Source organism: Panthera leo, chromosome B2 (genome assembly GCF_018350215.1).
Source record: "Panthera leo isolate Ple1 chromosome B2, P.leo_Ple1_pat1.1, whole genome shotgun sequence".
NCBI lineage: Eukaryota > Metazoa > Chordata > Mammalia > Carnivora > Felidae > Panthera > Panthera leo.
Window position 1 is genome coordinate 135,176,230 of NC_056683.1, and position 16,950 is coordinate 135,193,179.

Sequence of the window (16,950 nt, forward strand, 5' to 3'; positions counted from 1 at the left end):
GCTCTGGGCTGATGGCTCGGAGCCTGGAGCCTGTTTCCGATTCTGTGTCTCCCTCTCTCTCTGCCCCTCCCCCGTTCATGCTCTGTCTCTCTCTGTCCCAAAAATAAATAAAAAACGTTGAAAAAAAAAAAAAATTAAAAAAAAAAAAAAAAAAAAAAAAGAGACGTTCCAAGTCAAAGTAGTTTATGAATAAACGGGGACTGTGCTCATGAAACACTCGACCTTAACGAAGTCTCCATATGCAGGGAATACACTTGACCCAAAAGGCAGGAGTTTACCAGGCTCCTGCCCATGTCTATAGGAATGTCACTGATGGATTCCTAATTGCCAAAAATGGATTTTTTTGCCTTTAGTTTGTTTGGCCACTGGGCATCATTCAGACCTGTTGACCATGCCCTTTCCCCTGCGCCTACATGACTCCCCCATTCTTCCTACCTTCTGGGCCACACCCAGTCACCATCGTTTCTCTCACCATTGAAGATGAACACTCTCAGAAATGTACTCAAGGCCCCTTTCCTTCCCACCCTCCCTGTTTCTCCCAGATCCCCACGCTTCTGGGTTTACCCGTATCTGATGCTGATGAATCCCGGCCTACCTCCCCTCCTCCCTGACCATCCTGAGTTCCGAGTCCATGCGTCCAGCTTCCTACCGAGTGTCTCCTCTCGCATGTCTCCCTCCCACTCCCTCCGGCCCATTCTCAACCCAGCATCCAGCATAATCTCCCTAAAACACATCCGATGGTGTGAGCACAACCACAGTAGCCCAGTCTGACAACTCCTTGTCAGTAGCAAGAGAAGGTCAGCAATGTTGGGAATTTGACATTTATAGGAAGGAAGTGACATCTCATTAAAAAAAAAAAAAAATACCTCGGGGGGCGCCTGGGTGGTTCAGTTGGTTGGGAATCCAACTTCAGCTCAGGGCATGATCTCACGGTTCGTGGGTTCGAGCCCCGCGTCGGGCTCTGTGCTGACAGCTCGGAGCCTGGAGCCTGCTTCGGATTCTGTGTTTCCCTCTCTCTCTGTCCCTCTCCTCCTTTATGTGTTTCTCTCTCTCTCTCTCTCTCTCTCTCTCTCTCTCTCAAAAATAAACAAACATTAAAGAAAAATTTTTTAAGAGACCTCAGGTGCCTGGGTGGCTCAGTCAGTTGAGCATCTGACTTTTGATTTCACCTCAGGTCATGATCCCAGGGTCGTGGGATCAAGCCCCCACGTCGGGCTCCCGCAGTGTGTTGAGCCTGCTTGGCTGCCTGGGATTCTCTCTCTCTCTTCCTCACCTTTGCACCTCTCTCTCTCTTTCTCTCAAAACAAAACAAAACAAAACACAACACTAAGTCTTTTTAGGACTTTGCCATGAGATAGTCAAGGAGTCTCTGTGCCACATGAAATTTCACAGACACTTCTCATTACAAAGCACTGGAAAGAATGTGCTGTAGGACATTTGCTCTCTAAAGCCACCTAACCAGGGTCACACAGACCACAATGTGTCCCAGTTCATCGAAAGTGGAAGAACAAGTTCAAGCCACCCTTCCCTCAAGACCCCTCTCTGTATTGTGTGTGATACCTGCCCAGCTCGTGTGCAAAGACGGATCAGGGATGCCCATGCCTGTGTGGACAACATAAGTAGAAATGAAATGTTTAATTGTTTCTTTTTCGTATCCCAGTGGTTTGCCCTGTTCCCCTCCATCTTGTAGATCCTAGTTGTAAAATCTTGTAGGCAGGATTTTTATTTTCGGGTCCTCAGTGACCTCAGTCAGTGTCTGCCCCAAGCTGCACTTGAGAGATGGCTAGTGAGTGAGTATTTTCGCTAAGGAATCTTGGACCTTCTTCATTCTCTTAAGCAATTGTAACTTCAGAAGCACATCTTTGCTGGAGAAAGGACCTATTGATTTTTTTTTTTTTAATTTTTATTTTTTTGAACTTTGTTTTCTGAACTGTGTTGATAACTTGAAGAATATAGAAACAGGTTTTATGGGTCTCAGGTAATCACGATTCATCAAAACCTAGCCACCTTTTTTTTTTTTTAAGCATCCCAGCTTTCCGTATATATACATACCTCATACTTCAGATTCCCACATGTGCCCTCAGAACACATCAATAGTGGAGGATAAATTCTGTCTTCTAGCCAACAGGGTGGGGCTGTATTTTCTATAGTTTGAATTTTAAAATGCATTTTTTTTTTTTTTTTGCTACATACAAAATCATGATGTCCCTTATAACCTTGCAGATCATATCTGTCCTCTGTCCTCCTCTCTCCATTTTCTGATGCTTGCCCCCCGCTCTTAAAAATCAATGACGTAGAGAAAAAGAATTTTCGTGATATCTCGACTCTACGTTACTCCCACATACTCCACATTAAACGTCAGCATATCTGCGTCTTACTATTGTTTTAACATTTGGTCTTCCGCCTGGGGAGTGGGCAGTACTCTGTAAGCAGCTTCTACGTCAAACCTCAGCAGAGAAAGCAATATTTTGTTAAGAGGCAGAGTTGCAAGCCAGGCTTTGGCCAGGGTCTTTCCCATTTGGGAGGAGGAAAGTGGAAACAGCCAGCGAGACGATAATTCTCCTTGAATTCTTTAGCTCATTAAAATCTTTGCTGGTCCTCAGTGGGTTATCTATTGATTTAAGCATCTAGCAGTTTTCCTTTCCAGAAAAGAATTAACATCTCCAATGTGATCATTACTAATGGTGGAGATTTTTGTCTTTTCTCTGTGGGAGTAACTTATTACTTATTAGCACAGCGCACTTTGGAGTTGTATTTAAATACGGAGTGGAGGGGTCGGCATGAGATTCGTGAGATTTATAGGTAATGAAAAGAACAGGTTGTATCAAAGATACCACGTGGAGGAAACTAAGTGTTCTTAGGGGACTCGTGATCCTTGGCTTTTTCCAAAACGAACGTTTCAGCCCGTATATATTAACTTCCTTTTTATAGAAGTTTTAACATGTTCTGTTTTTGCTGCTATTGTGCATGGAAATGTAGCAAAATGGCGTTTCTTATCTGCTGGTCATTTCCAACAGGCATGAAGCATTTGAGTTTCTCTGGGGGCTTTACTGTGGTTGAGTATCTGCAGTGATAGAAGAACGTGAAGAAATGCATTTTTTTTATTCAAGTAAAATCCCCCTTCCATAAGAACACTTTTTGCCCCTGAATATAACATCAGCCAAGAATCTAGCTGCTTTTCATTCAGATCTGTCTACGGAGAACATGTGACATTAACACACTAGAGTTCGTTCCGTTTCGCAGTGTTGTATCCCCGCAGCATAAGAAAATGATGGCTGTTTTAGTAGGGACTTCTCTTCTTTTTAATGTGATTAATTTGGTCATTTTACTTGGACACGATTTCAGTGCAGGCTTCTTCCTGGACCTCAATGAAGTTCGTACTGAAGAGCAGTGAGCCCTGTGTGACTGTTAACCCCCTTTCCCCAATTGGCACGGTCAGATTGCTCCGATGTTCCCGGGATGTCACTTTTAAAGGTTGGCTTTATCGGCTCTTTGAAAAGACATGCCATTTAAGTTGTTACCGTGTCCCTCCTCTGTCAAGGGAGCTTGGCGCTGTTCTAGATCCTGGCTTTTTCCTTCACAGACCAAGTAGGACTGTCATGAATTTTCCTCCCCTCGCTGCCGTCTCTTGTCCCGAGATTTCTAAGAGACGTTAGCCGAGGCAGCCTCTTGCCCAAACTGTGTTGCAGACTTTTAGGCTGAGCTGCTGGCTGGGTGGGTCCCCGAGCCCTTCAGCAATCAGCCTGTCCATGCTGAGAATGGATGAGGGCGCATGGAAGCACGTTCATTTCCGGGGACTTTGGGTGGTGGGAGTGGCAACGGGGCAGTTTCTGTGTTTCATCTCGACCTCCTCTGGCTGATTCTAAAGAGTCTGCAGTCCTTTGCGGGGCACAGAAGTCTGTGGAAAAAGCAATGAAGGAAGGAATGTGGCATGGGAAAGCAGAGGGCTGCAGCGTCTTCTTTCTCCCCCATTGAGTGTCCAAGACTGGCTCCTCTGGGGGAAACAGGACATACCAGAGAGGTGCTCACACCCTCAGAACCTCCGTTTCCTTGTCTCTTAAATGGGTGTAACACCAACCCACATCGCTGACACGTGTAGCCATGGTTCTTTTCCCCCACCAGGGTCTCAGATTTGTCCCTGGCCTTGTGCCCTCCTTAGGAATCCAGTTTGCCATCGTCGGTTTAGTTGGGGACGGGTCATTCTTTGGTTGAGGTCAGAGCCAGTCGCTTCCCTTGTTTCTAGGTGTCCCCTTCCTACCAGACAAGTCACTCCAGCACCGTGTTATCAAAATCGGACGGGACGGATAGGATGAATCTGTTTTGTAGTAATAGTCGAATTCCTTTCCTTTCTCTCAAAAAAAAAAAAAAAAAGGAAAGAAAGAAAGAAAAGAGCAGTTTGACAGGAGACTAAGCAGAGCCTCAAGGAAAATGAGATTCTTTCTTGAGCTCTTGACAACCCTCCCATAGATCCAGTAAAAGTTCCATATGGGTCTAATTTTGAGTGTGCAGTTGTATAGGCCAGCAGGCCCCCCGAACTGGCCAGATCTTCCAAGAGGCTTCCCTACGCACCCCCCCTCTGCCCCCCCCCCCGCCCCCTCCCCACCGTCTTCCCCCTGAGCCGCTGCGTGAGTCAGGACACCACCCACCCTGTGCACCTTTCAGTCTCTGCTTCCATTGAATGGTTTTCTCGGCCCCGTCATTTTTCTCGGTATTGCAGTGAGTGGTGAAAATGTGGACGATGACATTGTGCACAGCGTTCACGCCGAACTGACTGCCCGGAAGAACTTCTACCCCCTTTGCTTTGTAGGATATGATGGTCACGCCCTGTGCCGATCTGTGCTGCGTTCGTACCTTAGTGAAGCGATTCTGTCCCTGTTAACTGGCATGGCGCTGACCTCCGGATGCGTGTCAGTTCCCTATCGCGTTGAAGTCCATTGACACACATCGCCAGTCCTGTGTCTCTGCCACAGGTTAAAACGCGCGCGGTGTTTTTTCTGTTTCTCTCCAGCTTCACGAGGCTGATATCGCGGTCGTAGGCTCTCCCAAGCCAGAAGACATTCCCCTTTCTTGGATACAACCAGGAACTACAGTTCTCAACTGTTCCCATGACTTCCTATCAGGTGGGTCAATGTCTTAACCTTGGTGTTGGGCCGCGGATGAAGACAGGGAAGAGTGTGAGAGAAATGTGTAACCTTATTCAGAGGAGAGGACGTTCCCTGAAAGGTTGGTCACCGTCAACATCCGTACACAGGAGAGGAAACTTCGACTGTTGATGTGCCTGCCTTTTGGGTTACGTGATACTGAAACTGTGTTGTCGGGCAAAGAGAAGCCGAGAGGCCAAGGGCAGTAGCTGCCCCCCTCCTCCGTGCCCCTGGAGAGACATGCCCCTGCTGGCCTCTACATCTGAGCAGTCCAGGCGGTAGTGACCTGAAGTAGATCGTGTGTATGCGTGTGAAATAAACTAGAAATAGTGGTTTTTAGTCTTTGACAACGAAGTGGAATCCGTTCTCCCAAAGAAATCTTACATGAACTTCAACAGGTAAAAGCAGCTGAAAACAGTTGCTGGGAGGGATGAGAATGGAGACCAGTGCTTGTGTCTCCCTGATTTCCCCTTGCGGTGACCCCTCAGGCACTTCCTGGGAGCCCCAGAGGCACCTCAGAGCAGTGTGAAAGTCACCATCAGAAACTGGTGGTCCGGGGCACCCGGATGGCTCAGCGTCTGACTTCGGCTCAGGTCATGATCTTGCGGTCCGTGGGTTCGAGCCCCACATCAGGCTCTGTGCTGACAGCTTGGGGCCCGGAGCCTGCTTTGGATCGTGTCTCCATTTCTCTCTCTCTCCCTCTCTCTCTCTCTTTATCCCTCTCTCCCTCTCTCTCTCTCGTTTTCAAAAATAAAACATTAAAATAAAAAAGAAACAGAGGTGGTCTTAGGGTATATTTCACCACAGGATCCAGGAATGCCTTGGACCACACCAGACCCACCTTCAGAGAATCTCAAGCTGTGTCCGCACCAGGTCATCCAGCCGAACGGCTGGTACGAGCAAGCCCAGAGGGATACCGTTTTCTCATTCACGGAAGGACCCTCTGAGGCTAAGAAAGTTTTGCACCATACCTCATCCACTTTTTCAAGTCCCTGAGTAACATGTGTGTGCAGATTTCAGCATTGGCGAGGTCTATGGTGAGCAGGCCTGGAGCACAGCGTTTTTCCCCCAAAGATGGTCAGAATTGGAGCCAAAGTGGCCTCTACCCTCTTTCTGCCCCGACCACATGGGAGTTCTAGACCTTGAAACCTAGACCACCCCACATATATATATACATGTGTATGTATATATGTATATGTATATATGTATATACATATATGTATATGTATGTATGTATATACATATGTGTGTGTGTGTGTATATATATATATATATATATATATATATATATACACACACACAACTTGTGGTCCAGACACCTTGAGATACCATTTTACACTTTTCCACAAAAAATGCACTAACCTTAATTTGACTGCAATGTAATAGAAGGAAAACAACGTGATCCTCAAAGTGTTACTGAAATTCATATAACTGTTTCTTCAAAAAGAAAAATAATGGACCCACCCCTCTAGGAAGTGTCCTCCCCCCCCCCCCCCCCCCAGAATTAACCAGTCAGATTAAAAGCTCTTTGGGGCTGAAGGGGGATGGGTGGGTTGGAGTGTGCAAGGGACGAAGTTCAGGAATTTCCCAGAATGCCCATGTGCTTGGCTCTTAGATGAAGAGCACGCAGATGAATGAAGCAATTAGAGGCATAATATAATGTGGATGTAGGATTAATCGATCTTTTTCGCAAACAGAAGGCTTGCACTAAGTAACTCCTTTGAAATACATGTAGTTTCAGGCCACAAATTTCTTTCCCCGCCGGAAAAAAAAACAATGCCTGACCTATAAATGATGGGCACAGCAGATTTGCTCCTCTGCTCAGAATTTAGATTAGGAAAGTCAGTTTGGACTTGCTGTTCTTTTATTTATTTTTTTTTTTAAAGTTTATTTATTTTGAGAGAGAGAGAAAGCATGAGTGGGGAAGGGGCAGAGAGGGAGGAAAAGAGCGAGAATCCCAAGCAGGTTCTTACTGTCAGCACAGAGCCCAATGCGGGGCTTGAACCCCCAAAATGGGAGATGATGACCTGAGCTGGAGTTGGACGCTCAACCAACTGAGCCTCCCAGGTGCCCCTGACTTGATGTTCTTTCAAATGAATGCTTGGCTGTTACAATTCCTTGCTGTTTTTTGGGTTTTTTTTAGTTAGAGTTTACATGTTTAGGACAATTTTGGTATAATCTTGGCTGGAGATAGAGTCTACTTCAATGTTCTTGGAATCCCTTTGAGCTCTATGATTATATGAAGGTGACTATATATATGTATGTATGTATGTATATATATATATATATATATATATGTATATATATATATATCTTTTTTTTTTTTTTAGTGAAATTGTGCCGTATTTTTTAATATGTTTCTTTTGGGGACCTTTACTTTTTTAAAGGCATTTGTAAAAACATTAGATTTCAACATAACCATCCTCCTTGGGGGAAAAAAAAAAAGATCAAGGCATTATATTTTGACTGAATGATTCTGGATGCAGACTGCAGTTCATTTTAAATGTATCTGGTCCAGTACTAGCAGTTTTCTTCCTGATTTTTGAGTCAAGTATATGCTCAGTAAATGAGTGTTGAATGAATGAATAAACCTGGTCCCAGAATTGTACTCTGATTGCAGTTTTCAGTTAGTTGCAGACACAGAGACATCTCCTTGAACTAGCCTCCCATTCAAAAACAGGGCTGGCAGGGCAAAGACAAAGAGGAAAAATGTTCTCCTGATTAAATTGATGAACATTTTACAGTCAGTACTATTTATAATAGCATTCTATTTCCTGGTAGTCCATTTTAACTTTAGCAACTTTGATTAGTATGAAAATTTAATCTATGCATAGATTGAAGAAAGGCTCTTCTCTCTTTTTTGCATAACCCTGTCACCTTAAAGAGACTTTTGAAAGCAGTGTTAAAAGGAGAGGTGCTTTTATTCACTTTTAAGAGCAAAAGAATTCTTAATAAACTGGCGATTGGGTGCAGGCAGGGTTTTATGATGAAATTTTCATCCTCGTCTTAATGGTACAGGGTTCTCCCCCCCACCCCTCCATAAAAATAGATGGGATATGGTGATTTATAATGAGGTAATTCTGTAGAGGCATTGTATTGAGTACCTAATCCCAGGAGAAATTTTTGTGATGGCTGACATCCCAGACGCAGTGCTTGGAAAACAGTTACACCCAACTTGTTCGATCTGTTCACTCTTCTGTGGCGTGAGTCTGAATTTTAGATTTACAAGAGGTACATGTTTATATCCAGTTTTCTAGCTGTAAGAATCGTTTGTTATTATTAAGTTTCAAATCAGAGAAGCTGTGATGCTGTAATGTTCTGCTTCCTGAAGAGCAGAATTCATCCTAAGCAAGACCATTTCATACCCTGATATTAAGATTATTCCCTGATGTGCCAAAGGGGACAAAAGAGAAGCTGGTCTTCTGTCTCGTGCCCGGAGAACGGAATCCAAACAGCAATGTGGGTCAGAGTACTTGACAGCATCATTCTATCTGTCTGTCTATCTATCCGTCCGTCCGTCCATCCATCCATCCATCCATCTGTTTATTTTGAGGGAGAGAGGGTGCAAGCTGAGCCAGGGACCAAGAGAGGGAGGGAGAGAAGCAGGGCTTACCCAAAGCAGGGCTCGTGTTCACCCGAGGCGGGGCTCCGACTCACAAACTTGTGAGACGATGACCTGAGCCACCCAGGCGCCCTTGCCAGCATCATTTTAAGTGAACGTAAGTGTATTTGGTGTGGACTGGTGGTGGAGCCCCGGGCTGCATCTCAAGTTCATGCTAATGACCTGGGGGACCTGGTCCTGGAGGACCTCGAGCCACCTCTCTTATGGCCCCGAAGGGACCCAGTGTAATTAACGTAAGGAGAAAAGCATGGGATCTGGGTCAGATTGATCTCACTCAAAGAGAAGAAGCGTTTTTTTAAATTTTTGTTTTGATTTTCTCTCAACTGCCTTGTATTTACAAGCCGTGTGACTTTGGGCAAATAACTGAAGCTCTCTGATCTTCAGTTTCCTTGTGAGTAAGATGGGAGCAAGGCTGTTGAGAGGAATAAACGAGCTCTCGCCTCACAGCACCTCTTTCTTGGGAGCTGCCAATAAGTGGCCCCCCTCCCACCTCCCTCCACTTCATTGTCCTCATACCTGTAGCACACAAAATAGCTTTCAGACTTCTTATTCGCAAAATGTAAGTCTGTATTTGAAAATCAAGCCCAAGGAAGGATTCTTCCCAGTGAGATTCTGAGAATGCAAGGCAGTAGCTTTAGAGAAATGAGCCATACTTGTAATTTAATCATTATCTCATTGCAAGTAAAGATATTCGCTTATGAATTTTGAACTCCAATTATTCTAAAATCCATGATAATCTATTACCGGTTTCCCTTAAATTTTTTCCCGGGATATTCTGGAAGATTTGGACCTATATGTTTTTGCTAGGTTTTCATTTCAAATTTTAACTGCTTCTCAGTATGACACATTTAATGTTCTTACTTTTGAAAAAGTCTCAAGCTGATTAGAATATTCAACTCTCTGTTAATTCCTTCCTGCTTTGGTTTCAGTGATATCAAAAGGGTTGTTTCTATCAGTTGATACGCATATCATTTTAAAAAAAAGTTTTTTTTTAACGTTTATTTATTTTTGAGACAGGGAGAGACAGCATGAACAGGGGAGGGTCAGAGAGAAAGGGAGACACAGAATCTAAAACAGGCTCCAGGCTCTGAGCTGTCAGCAAAGAGCCTGACACGGGGCTTGAACTCACGGACCGCAAGATCATGACCTGAGCAGAAGTCAGATGCTTAACCGACTGAGCCACCCAGGCACCCCTTGATATGCATATCTTAATAATACTCCATTTTTTTTGAAGATTCATATATTCTGTTAAAATAGTAAAACATTGTTATTTGGTAGTGAATTCAGATGTTTTTTGTTTTGGGCTTTTTTTTTTTTTTTTGAGAGAGAGAGAGAGAGAGCGTATGCACACGAGAGCAGGAAGGGACAGAGGGAAAAGAGAGGATCTTAAGCAGGCTCCAAGCTCAGCACAGAGCTTGATATGGGGTACAGTCTCACTGTGAGATCATGACCTGAGCTGAAATCGAGATTTGGACACTTCACTGGCCGAGCCACCCAGGCGCCCCTGGAATTCAGATGTTGTAAACTGTGAGTTCATCTCTTGAGAACATTGATACAAAAATTATATTAAGAGCTCATTTATCGCATTTTACTGTTATCCAATATGATTAATATATTGAACTTAAAACTATCACCAGAGATTTTGAAAGTGTTATCTGCACTAATATGTAATTTTCTTTAGCTTTTCCTATTTCCAAAACTTCACTTGAAATTTTTTTGAGTTATTCGTTTTCCCAGAGGATGAAAAAATATTTGAGATTTCAGTCTGTGGGTTCATATAGTGCTTTTGTGATAAGAAGGGTGCCGTGGGCCAGACTGCAGAAAAACTGAAATGTTTCCATATAGCAGAGAGGGCACGGAGACCAAGGAAGAATTTGCCTTGTCCCTCCCGTTTCATTTATTCTGGCAGAATTCCCAGGGTGGTCTCAGGGCAGCTCCTGTCACGGAAAGTTCTGTTCTGATTTCCAGGGAAAGCATTATGACACATTAGCCTTAAATTTTCATGTTGTAGAAAGTTTGGTTAGCAAGAAAAAATTATAAATGAAAGGCCATCTTTTAACGTGATTCATTGACCTGTCCTTGGAAGAACCATGAGCTATGGGGAGTATTTAGTGGGAAGTGAAAAGACCCATTTGGTTTGGGACGGGACCCTTGGGACCCCCGCTGGATTCGCGGGCTGAGTGCAGACAGCCTTGGCAGGCGGAGTGTAGACAGCCTCTGGGTGGAGCCCTGCGTCTACACAGGCAAAGGGATGAGGTAATGATTTCTTTTCTCAGTTCTCCTTAGCCACAAAATTTGTTGATAATGTGTTCCTGATTCACTGAGTTACCATATTCATTGCTTCGAATTCTCTGGATTCAGAACTTTTAACTAAGTTTTAAGATTACATTGATTCGAAGTATAGAAGCAATATAGTGTTCGTGATAGACAGTTTGTGAAATATAGAAGAGTGCACAGAAGAAAGTGACACTAACTTCTGATCCGGTCACCTTGAAGTCACCATTTTACATTTTCCCACAAAGGAAACATGAAACATAATTTTACAGGGTGGAATTTAGTAGAAGGAAAAGAAAACAGTATGATACTAAAAGCATTATTGAAATTCAGGTAACTTTGTTCAGACAGAAAACTATCGGTTCCTGTAAACCCTCCCAATGTTTAAAATATACGTGTAGGCACGTCTTGTGTTGTGCTTTAAAATCCTTTTTGATTTTAGCCACCTTCTATTTTATGCAAGGCAGCGCCTAAGATTATGGGCAGAATTATTCACTGTGTAACACCGTAGGTGAAATATTCCTCACTTGTGTGGCTATTTGTGATTCTGTTCTGGGAATTTGCATTAATAAATTGATATCAGCTCCTGGAGTGTAGGTTGTTTTTTTTTTCTTTTTTCCTTGTCATTTAAAGATAGAGATAAAAATGCGGGAAATATCTTTCTTTTCCATAATGGTTGGACAGGATCTTTAGATCAGATCTCTAGTGGTTCAAACAAAGCAACAAATCTCATTCTCTAGACTCTTGGCTTTTGCCTAAATACAATTTATAAAACTGTGAAGTGTTACTAAACTCTAAACAATACCGCAGGGATGGGATTTTCCAACACCCTTAATACATTTGACTGTAGATCATCACAAAACGCTTAGTCTTAAGTGTTTTGTGCTCTTGCAAAGTACTGTCAGCAAAATGGATAATTGAAAAGTAGAGTGGTCCAAAATAGAGGAAAATCGGTTCTTAATTCAACCAAGTTGCTATTAGAAATGTTTCTTTTCTCTAAGGGAGGATATAGACTGAAGTATTTTACATATGTGCTTAACTTCTCGTAACCTTTATAAGTGCCAGCTAAAGAAGGGAAAGCAAAATTGGTACAAATACCCCTCTCTTCTGGAAACCAGGTAACCCCTAAAATTAATATCCGAAAATACATTTTCTCAGTTTCTGTGGAAAATATTTCGCTTTCACGACAGGGATTCCTAAAGCTCTCAAAGGAAGCCTGATCTTTCACACAGCACTTTGGTTGCGATTATGCTATTTATTTTAGTCCCCCTTTTTATACCTCGTATACCTGAAGGAAATTGCTTTTCTTATCTGCCCGGCACTTGGACATACCCTTTCACATTCGATTCTGAGTTCTGTGGGGTTGCGACTACCCACATTAATTACCAGGCCCAGCGTCACAGTTGCTGGCTGGAGGCAGAAGCAAGATTTTCGTCCAGCCTAACTCTGTGTGGCCCAGTCAAGGGCCCCCAGGCTGCGCCAGGGACTGGTGACCTACCTGGGGCTATGCCAAGACATCGTAATAAGTTCCTGGGTTGAATATGAGAATAGCGCTCAACGTGCTGGCTTTTTACTAGAAGCAATTGGTTGTAAACGACAATATCCTGAATGTCTTTTTTTTTTCTCCTCAAAATTTTTTATAGGGAGGCTTGGATGTGGTTCTCTTGGGGTTCATTTTAATGGTCTCATTGCGGAGGATGATGTGAGTCTCCTTGCTGCGGCTCTGCGGATTCAGGTTTGTTTGGCACGGCTGTGGGTTTGGAGTTTTGATTAGCAGTTGTGAACATCCTGCAAGTGTTTTCTGTTGAGCAGACACAGCGTTAAACACCTTGCACACATAATGACATTTAATTCTTACCATAATCCTGTGAGAGAGTGTCATTCCCGTTTGATGGATGAGGAAATGGAAGCTTGGAAAAACTTGCCCCTGGTGACGTGACACGTGTGGGACGGAGACTCAACTCAGGGTCTGTTGTTAGTGATCTATTGCTGTGGAATACATTATCCCCCAAATTTAGCAGCTTGAAACAAGAAACGTTTATTGACTCCCAGGGTTTGTGGGTCAGATTTGGGAGCGGCTGGGCCTCGTGGTTCTCGCTCAGGGTCTCCTGTGCAGTGGAAATCAGGAGGTCATCCGAAGGCTTGACTGGGGCCGGAGGCTCTGCTTCCAAGATGGCTCACTCGCGTGGCTGTTGGCGTGTGGTATCTAATTTCTCACTGGCTTCTTGGCAAGATGCCTCAGTCCCTCACCAGGCAGACTTCTCAAGAGAGCAGCTCATGAGGTGGCAGCTAACATCCACCAGGATGGGTGAGCCACAGGGGAAGGCAAGGAGGAAGCTGCAGGAGGTGGTATGACCTCTCCATCAGAGTCAAGCACCACTTTTCCCTTTTTCTTTCCTCTTTCTAGAAGGCTCCTAGCTAGCTCAGTTGGTAGAGCATGTGACTCGTGATCTTCAGGTGCTGAGTTCAAGCCCAACTTGGGGCTTGAACTCACTAAAAATAAATTTAAAAAACTAAAAATAGAGCTCACTAAAATATAAACTAACCTCCCTTTAAAAAAGAAAAAAGAACAATATTTTTTAAAGTTTATTTTGAGAGAGAGAGTAGGGGAGGGGCAGAGAGAGACAGAGAGAGAATCCCAGGCAGGCTTTGCACTCTCAGTGCGGGGCTCGAACCCACAAACCCTGAGACCATGACCTGAGCTGAAGTTGGATGCTTAACCGACTGAGCCACCCAGGCGCCCTCCAAAAATAAAACTTTACTTTCAAATGGGATACAATACTGTCTTATAAGGATTATGTGTTGATTTTCGACCTAAGTTAGATTTTATTTCTCTGTCTCTCTGTGTGTATCACCATTTAACAATTCAGCGTTCTTGTTCGATTATGTCAACTCTGAAAGGATTATACTTGACATGGTGTTGCAGATTTTGGAAGCTGGGCATCCAAGCTGATCAGCCATGCATTCTCCTATTTCCCTCATTTTTCTTTTCTGAGGTGGAGAACCCACTCTCTAATGTATTCAAATACTTGGTGTCTTTAGTGAATACTTAACCTATTTTCTTTTTTTTTTAATTTTTTAATGTTTCATTTATTTTTGAGAAAGACAAAGCATGAGTGGGGGAGGGGCAGAGAGAGAGGGAGATACAGAATCGGAAGCAGGCTCCAGGCTCCCAGCTGTCAGCACAGAGCCCGATGCGGGGCTCAAACTCACAAGCTATGACATCATGACCTGAGCCGAAGTCGGATGCTTAACCGACTGAGCCGCCCAGGCACCCCTTAACCTATTTTAAAAGTACACGTAGCTCACCTTTTCCTTTTTTGAAAAAACCTGCAACCCTAACTACGTGTGAATAAACTTGTTCCTGATATTCACGTGGGTTATTGTGCAACTTTGTGGTCCTTCTTATGACATGACACCCCTGAACAGTAGTTTCATAGTTTAGAGTCGTAGCCTGGCAGCCTTTACTTTTATAACATGCTTTCCTTTCTGTCCCATGAAGAACATGGTCAGCAGTGGAAGGAGATGGCTACGGGAACAGCAGCACGCAAGGTGGAGACTTCACTGCCTGAAACTCCAGCCTCTCTCCCCCGTCCCGAGGTATTCGTGGGATTTCGTTGTACCGATCTCTGGTCACCAAAGTGCCTCAGATAGCCAAAGTTCTCCACCGGGCTGGGGGCTCGAGGTGTTGTTATGGCTTTGACAGTGGATAATTTTCTCTAATTACAGTGCTGCCCTGTTTTTTCTGTTGCTTAAGTCCTAAAAATTAAATAATAATAATGAACATGTTTCCCGTATTCTGTCAACTCTAGGATGTACATTTCTTCATGTCTGAAGTCAGGATGCCCCTTACTGTGTGGGTAATGTGTCCTGTCTTAAATGGCATTCTTTTTTCTTCTTAGTGGTCTGTAACGTACTGGTGCCTTAGATTTGACCAGATACGGTAACACAATATTTGGAATATGCTTTTCAGTGTCAGGAATGCCCAGCTCATCTGTCAGCTTGGTCTTCAGGGCCACGTAGGTATCTGCTCTGAGGGTAAATGACCAACCAAACGAAACACCATTCTATGTGGGAAGCGAGTTCAGCTTTCCTCAGCACACAGCGATATCTACCAGCTGATAGGGTATTGTGTGATACTCCAGATGGATGTTTCCTTCCGCGTAGCGTTTAATGAAGCGTAAGCTATATATTCCCTGCATAAATTTAGAAATACATACTGTACCGCAGGAATAATTCATTAGATAGCAGAGCCAGGGAGGTGCATTTCCCGGCCTCATCGCGGGTCCCCCGCTGCTCCCGCCGCGGTGAACAGGCCCCACCCTCTTCATCCAGGGTGTGCACGGGGCCACTGGAAAACAACACGTCAGTAGATAGAACCTTCGGGAGTCGGCTCCGTTTTCATTTGATGACCACTTGGTTTGTAGATTTGATCTGTGTCCTTGGACCACAGCTGAACGCTGATGATTCTTTTATACGCATCGGGCTGTGTTTTCACCCCTGAAATAGACTGAACCTCCTAGTCGCTTTCTATGTTCGTCGATACATAAATTCCAGGGAACGTTACTCTCTGTAATGCCACCCCTGTAGCGGTGCAATCTATTTCATGAAATATTTTATTTTTTGAAGTTACTTGTGTTGTTAAAGGACCCTAATTTTTAAGAGTAAGTGAATACATTCTAGTTGCAGAGAGCTAAACACAATTCAGGTAGACTGCCAAAATGTGTGCCAGAGTCTTGGCATAAATCGAAATAAATTCCACTCAGGGGAAGAAGTGTTTTAATCGCTGAACCAAATTTGGCTTCTAAAGGTCCCTTCTAAAGGGGAAAGAAAGGCAGGCTGCGTAATTTGTATATTACCCTCAAATCAGAACGATGTCACTGTCGTTCTTTAGCTAGCGAGGAGAAAACTGGAGGTTTTCCAAGAGCGGGCTCTTCAGTTTCGGAGATTTGGGGAGGAGAGAAAAAGAAAAAAAAGGGGTAGACAGGAAGGCAAAAAGAAGTGGGGGCGGGTGGGAGGCTGGAAAGGGAAATGCAGGGGCAGGGGCACTTGTCTGGAAGCACAGAGCTCAGCCTGTATGTGGGCGGAGGCCCCCTGTCCCTCTCTGAGCTGCTGTAGTGCACTTCAGAGAGGTCTAGATTGGACGTGGGTTTACTGTTTACCTCTTGCACCGACGTCAGTCTTCCATGGGGTCGTGGAGGGGAATATAGAGTAACGTGAGGGCTTAGAGTCCATCGTTAGCGGGAGCAAGGGAAAGAAAAGTCAGAGCAGGGGGTTGCCTGCCAGGGGACACGGCTGTGCCTCCAGAAGAAGAGCTCCAGGGTGAGTGAGGGCGCTGCTGTCTTCTAAGTGTCAACCCTTATGACCCACTGAGTCTCAGGCATGGTCTCCCAAGCCTGTCTTTTGCCAGCCACGTCTGACTCTCAAACAGATGGTCAGCCTGGCAGACAGATGGCCCGAACCCCCATTAAAACAAATCGCTGAGCTCGGGAACCCCAAAAGACTCTCTGAGAAGTCCAGCACGTGCTCATCTTCTAGCATTCCAGTAAGGTGAACAGCCGTGCTCTCATCCTGCTGGTAGAATAGGGTAAATTATTTGCCCAGTGACACTCGGAGGTCCTAAAATGTCCTGTGTCTGAAGCTGAGTTTCAAGCACCAGGTCCTTTTACTGACGGTTATGCAATTAATAAAATACTTTGAAATACAATTTTGGACTTGCAGTAGGAAAAAGAGAGAGAAAGTATGGACCCAGATAAAACAAAATAGCATTTCCACGTTTTTGAATAGCCAAGAGACACGTGGGGCGAGCCCAGCAAGAGCATTATGCAATAACCCATCTCTTCACGGGTGATGAACGCAATGATGGTCCACAGAAAGCACTTCACTGTACAAAGGATTCGTGCATAAAGGAAG

General features: G+C 44.3%; 1 protein-coding gene across 2 annotated transcripts in view; it reads left to right on the plus strand.

The window, feature by feature from the left end:
• MTHFD1L (methylenetetrahydrofolate dehydrogenase (NADP+ dependent) 1 like) overlaps window positions 1–16,950 on the plus strand; it is a 184,535-nt gene that overhangs the window by 24,472 nt on the left and 143,113 nt on the right. For both annotated transcript variants that reach the window (XM_042940077.1, XM_042940078.1), the window contains exons 8-10: window positions 5,009–5,120; window positions 12,681–12,772; window positions 14,540–14,637. In XM_042940077.1, coding sequence (XP_042796011.1) covers window positions 5,009–5,120; window positions 12,681–12,772; window positions 14,540–14,637 — 302 coding nt within the window. The remainder of the gene's footprint in view (window positions 1–5,008; window positions 5,121–12,680; window positions 12,773–14,539; window positions 14,638–16,950) is intronic.